The sequence below is a fragment of the Odontomachus brunneus genome, unplaced genomic scaffold (genome assembly GCF_010583005.1).
Source record: "Odontomachus brunneus isolate Ranch 3 - 2012 unplaced genomic scaffold, Obru_v1 Obru_scaffold_052, whole genome shotgun sequence".
Taxonomy (NCBI): domain Eukaryota; kingdom Metazoa; phylum Arthropoda; class Insecta; order Hymenoptera; family Formicidae; genus Odontomachus; species Odontomachus brunneus.
Window position 1 is genome coordinate 1,655,076 of NW_022639502.1, and position 6,078 is coordinate 1,661,153.

The 6,078-nt window shown below is 35.0% G+C and overlaps 1 protein-coding gene across 1 annotated transcript; it reads right to left on the reverse strand.

Annotated features, from left to right (window-relative positions):
- Positions 1-322: 322 nt before the first annotated feature.
- Positions 323-3,180, reverse strand: LOC116845453 (F-box/SPRY domain-containing protein 1). The gene is made up of 4 exons (XM_032818163.1): positions 2,489-3,180; positions 2,129-2,402; positions 1,893-1,983; positions 323-1,738 (listed from the first exon to the last, which is right to left on the reverse strand). The coding sequence occupies exons 1-4, from the start codon at positions 2,791-2,793 to the stop codon at positions 1,644-1,646; spliced, it is 765 nt and encodes a 254-aa protein (XP_032674054.1). The 5' UTR covers positions 2,794-3,180; the 3' UTR covers positions 323-1,643.
- Between the last annotated feature and the right edge of the window lie 2,898 nt (positions 3,181-6,078).

The window sequence follows — 6,078 nt, forward strand, 5'->3', positions numbered from 1 at the left end:
TATATATATATATATATATATATATATATATATATATATATATATATATATATATATATATATAGATTTAATAGATTGCAATATACAATTTTTCGTATTTATATATGTATATGTCGATCAACATAAAAATTTACTAGACTTGACCAATAAAAAGGACAATTTTCAAGACTTTATGCGGTAAAGCGAAATGTATCTTGTGCATTCACCCGCCCGCAATAGTAGCATAAAAATTTACAGTGGCATATAAACAAGATAGTATACGAATTAGTAAACGATATTGATATACGACTAGCAACTTAATATATGGCTCAAAACCTGAATCTAGACTTTAGAATATTGATTCCAGAGCTTAAGACCCTTATTCTGAATTTTCATCGATAAAAATGCTATTGAATGGACTGATAGGCTTATAAGTCACATTTAGAGGTACTTTTATTGATAAAAAAGAAAAGAGTTCAGAATAAGAGCCAAAGTCAGATCGCACCGATGCGACATGTAAGGACGTTAAATGTTTAAATACGAGAAAGATACATTTCACCAGGAAATGCTGAATAATTACTGGATATTTTTCCTTTTACATTTCTCTTGAATCGAGATGGTACATTAAGAATATTCGAGCATTCACTTCTTCGTTTAAAACAGAACTGTATAAAAAAAAGAAAAAAGATCCAGTTTTACCTTTAGGACGAATAATTTTCAGTGATTTTAGCGTGCCTATTAAAAGAGGCTTTGCAGAACAACAACGTTCTGTCACTATTTGACTTTACCACGCTGTACAACTCTTGTTCACGCTATTTGTTCTTGTACAAAAAATAACATAGCTATACTCAATGAACACTTTAAGTGGGACACCCTGTATACTATCGTGCGAAGAATTACTCCTGAAAGCCATTTTTGGTATGGTTATTGGTAATACAAAAGAAATACAATTAATCGCGCGCGGTAAAAATTCTACTTAACCTTCTATATCTATATAGATAATTGCATACATACACACACGCACGCACACGTATAAATAAATCATATGAGACAAAAGCAAACCATACACTAAGCTTCACAGAAAAACGAGAAAGATTTTCTCGTTTTATCATATTTCCTAATTTCCTTAACAACAAAAGTTTTCACATTCACAATATTGTTGTTACATAGTTACATTAAAAAAAAACGATAAAATAAAATGGGCATTCCGGAAGAATGCAATGTGTTCATTGTCGCATTACTTAGCAATAAATAACAAAAGATTGTAAAATCGTAACGAGTGTCCTAGAGTTTAAAATACATACTGTAAAGAGACAAATGCAAACGAAAAATATAAAAATGTAATTCATGTATAAGAAATATGACATTAAAGTTTTTAAAAATAAGAAAAGTGATACATCAAACTTTATCCTCCTCTGTATGAAATAATAATAAATAATACCGCATAAGGGTATTAAATATGGCAAATTTATTACTAATATATACATGTATGCTGAAAATGACTGGTGATACCCAAATTTTATCTGGGAATAATATGGCAATATTTGTACAACGTGGCATCATCTAACGAGAGGTCTTTCGGTAAAAATTACTGAGAAATGTATTCATAAGCAATTACTTAAGATACTTAACTTTCGCGGATATGTTTCTCAAAATGTAATGTGTTAGCCATCCAATGGTGGTCCTAAGTATACCATAGACACTTCAGTTTTTCCATAAACCGCAGATACAGATGGATATAATCTCTTATCTGGTAATCCTGTCAAAGTTACTTATGAAAGTTTGGTCTTATCTCAAAAGCTTAGAGACTGAGACACAGAAATGAAAATGAATGAAAGAAAAGTCTTATATAAATGTGTCAAACTTTGAAATAGTAACATGCAACATGCACAAGAATAAATAAAAAATCATACCTCTAAAAGCTACACCTAGAAACTCATAATTCTTCTCAAATGACAACGTATTATCATCACAATCCAAGATTACCCTAATTCTCTCTCCAACCTATGAATAAATTGTTGAAATTTTAAGAAATTTTAGGGATATTTCAGAAGGAGAATTCTTCATAATATATATGTGTATATATATTGCATATAATATATATATATATATATATATATATATATATAATATATAACATTCCCTATACCTGATATTTTGGAGCATTATTGAGCAGAGGATAATTTCCCTGCGGATCTCCATTATGCAGTAAATGGTTGTCGACAAGATTCCAACCCCAGGAATGTTCATCAGAACCGAGCAATGCTACATATCCATGGCACAAAAGAGGTGCTTCCTTAGTGGCAATTCCTATTACAGCTACTGTTCCTAACGGTCCTTCCCAAATAACTTCCCAAGCATGTCGTCCGTGCCGAAAACCTATTTTACCTCTACACGCGTCTGTGCTTTGCGCCACGGGATTTCTGAAATGCAAAACGAGTGTCATAGATGCAAGTGGATCTTGACAGGTCGGCGGTAACAGATGAGGGTAACGTCGCGCAGGGCCAACCTGTGTAGAGTGAATCCGTTGGGTTTGATGTAAATATTACGCGAACAATCGTTCGGATTCCACGCGTGATAAAAAGCACGGAGCTTCGACTTGTATGTAGGCACAGACGATAACAAATCCGAACTAAGAGCCTCCTGGGCTAATTTTCTAATACAGTGCATCCGCCACACGTGATTGTTCTCATCGTTGAGGAACTGATACCACCTCTTGCACACTAGCGAGCAGTTTCTCAGCGTGTGTAGGTCCAAATAAGAGAATATGATTTCTAAAATATGATCAGATGCTCGCCGTGCTATATCGCCCATTTTGCCGGGTCTATTTTAGGGGGGAGGACAGCATAAACATACGCGACACAGAAATACCGTTCGCACGTCACAAACCATGCGCACGTTAGACAGCTACGGGGTGGTTGTTGGTGCTCCGATTACACGAAATATCGATACGCGACGACACGACAAATAAAACTGAAAAGAAATAATAGAGCAGGATAAGAGTGAGCGGATAAAATGCAACGTGCTGTAACTTCTGCAAAAATAATGATAATAAAATTGTTCAGGTAGGATTTTTCAGATTGAAGTCTCTGTTTTTCAGTTATATTTTTTGTTGTAAATTTTACAGCTTTCTTACAGTACACGAACATAAATTAAGATCTGTCAAAGGCGAAAGCTTCTGATCAAGTTTCTTAGTTTCTTTACGTAAACGAAAAATTTTATATAAAATGGCGCTTACAAAGTTTGACAGTTTGAATCTCCCATTCTAATTTGTGTATCCGTAGATTATATTATAAATCTTTACACAAAATTAATCAACATGGCAGTAACAAACAGTTCTTACAGTTTTAATTGCGTACAGAAAACGGGCGAATCAGCATATAGAGCTTAGAAAAATAAATAGAAAATGGAAAGTTCTTTCTCTAAAATGTATTTTTTTACATCCTGATATTCAGGGTGCAAACCCATCCAGCGGAATAGCGGAGTGCGGAACGAGAGCGGAACCAATCATGAGCGGAAGCAATCATGAACGAAAACTGTGGAACGCTCGTGATTGGTTCCACTCTCGTTCCGCGCTCCGCTGTTCCGCTGCATGGGTTTGCACTATGGACATAGTATACATAGACTCCAAATGCCCTATGTTCTGTCGTCTAATAGAGTGAAGCCAACATCTAGAAAGAGCGAGAATAGAGGGGCTATAGTTTTCTTCCTATTTTGTCACTTTTTTGTTACGCGTGCATCCATTTCTCGTTTCCATAATATTATAGAGCGCAACAGCATCCCGACTAGAATCAAATTAAAGTCTTACTTAAATCTTATTGCACTTTGCTATGCAGAAAGACAGAGAGACAGACAGAGAACAAAGGGGCTGTATATATTAGCTTCTCTTTTCTGACTGTATGCAGAGTCTATGGCCGGTATTCATAGTCGGGTCTTATTTTTAAGACTGCTTAAGTTTATCTTCAGATACTCCGTAACCAATGAAATAATCCGTTCATTATCTGAAGATAAACTTAAGACGGTTTTAAATATAAGATCTGACTATGAATACCGGCTTATATATATTATGTCTATGGTCTCTTTTTACATGTTGGCTTCACTTTTCTGGCCATATGCGGAGTCCATATATACTACGTCCATGATCTGGACGGAGCATTTTTCATGGGAAAGTCACAGGGGCGAGAGGAATAAAAGTCAGAAGTGATCACCAAATATGGCGGCGGCCTATATCGCGGAGCGCAATAATTGCGTTCGGCATTGTAAATCGAAGACGTCGAATTGCTCTTTTACCTTGAAAATGCACAGAAGTGAGAGAGATACGAGATCTCGTATCTTTTTCATTTCTATGCATTTTCGAGATGAAAGAGCAATCCGACGTCTTCGATTTACAATGCCGATCGCAGCTATTGTTTATCTTGGTATAGTGTATTGGAAAATGTACAAAATGAATATGTGTGCATGAGTGTGTATGAATATAAAGTTTTACTCTGATTGCAACTGTCTGTTATATTAAAATATACCTGTGAAATGATAGTCTTTTATCATTTTTACTTTCCCATTCTAGTTGTATTTTATTTTTCCGGCTTCTCAGTTCTCTGGCTTTTACAATAGGCCTGTTCTTTGTAGTTGCACTGCTGAACTGGTGCAATATATTGAAGTGAAACAAATATACGTTTTCTCACTGTAACTTATTGCACTAGTTCAGTAGTGCAGCTACAAAGAACAGGCCTAATGTTTCACGCAAGTCCCGATTCACAATAGGTGTAGTAAGCTTTAAGCCTTAAGAAATTGACCAATCACAGTCAAATTTGAGAAGAATAATCGACTGTGATCGGTCAATTTCTTAAGGCCCGATCTATAATAGATGGAGTAAGGGATAGGAGTAGGAGTAAGAAATAAGCAGTAAGCAAATTGACCAATTCCATTCTCACATTTTAAAAATAATCGATTGTGATTGGTCTATTTACTTACTGCTTATTTCTTACTACTACTCCTACTGCCATTGTAGAAGACGCTTTAAGGGACGTCTACATTGGAAGTAAATAGCAAGAAGTAGGAAGCAAGAGTAAGAAATTGACCAACCACAGTCGAATGTGAGAAGAATAATCAACTATGATTGGTCAATTTCTTATTCTTACTTCCTACTTCTTACTGCTTACTTCCAATGTAGACGTCCCTTTCGGCTTAAAGCTTACTACACTTATCGTGGCTCGGGACTAACAATCCGACATCTTCTACTACGAAATATATAGTCCTATCCATAAGGACCTTTTACCACAAAGATTAAAATTCTCGACTATGTACTCACACACACACACATGTGTGTGTGTATATATATATATATGCTGAGGCCTTATTCTCGAAAAATATCGCATACGATATTTCGATAAAAAGCCATAGTATACATCACATGAACTATAGCTTTTTATCGAAATATCGTATGCGATATTTTTTTAAGAATACGGCTCCTGTGTTGGGATTCTGTAACTCGTTATTGGAGTTAACGACAGTTTCGTTATCATTGCGCAGCTTTTCTACAGTATACAAAAGCTGCGCAACGATAACGAAACTGTCGTTAACTCCAATAACGAGTTACAGAATCCCAGCATTGGGGCCTTATTCTCGAAAAATATCGCATACGATAATTCTATGAAAAGCTATAATATATGTAACATGAACTATAGCTTTTCATAGAAATATCATATGCGATATTTTTCGAAAATAAGGCCCCTAATCTGCGAGAACCATCATGATATTTTAGACCTGTTTTCGCTAACGTTTTGTTCCTATATATTATTTGACCAATTATTTTTGCGAAAGTTTAGTTCAAAAATTCTCCGCTACGAGCCATCACTGTTTCTTACGAAAATTCGAAGATGTAGTGTGATCCGTACACCTTTTGTACCCTTTACTCCCAATAAAAAAAAAATGAAGACGTAGTATTACTTGACGACAAATCAGACGTATTGCCGACTATAATAAAACTAATCAAAACTCACTATACTACTAATTAGAAGTCATTTTATTTTTATATTTTACGATTACAGCAAGTCAAGAGATCTTCATATTTTCAAGTTTTATATTTCAATAGTAAGTTAA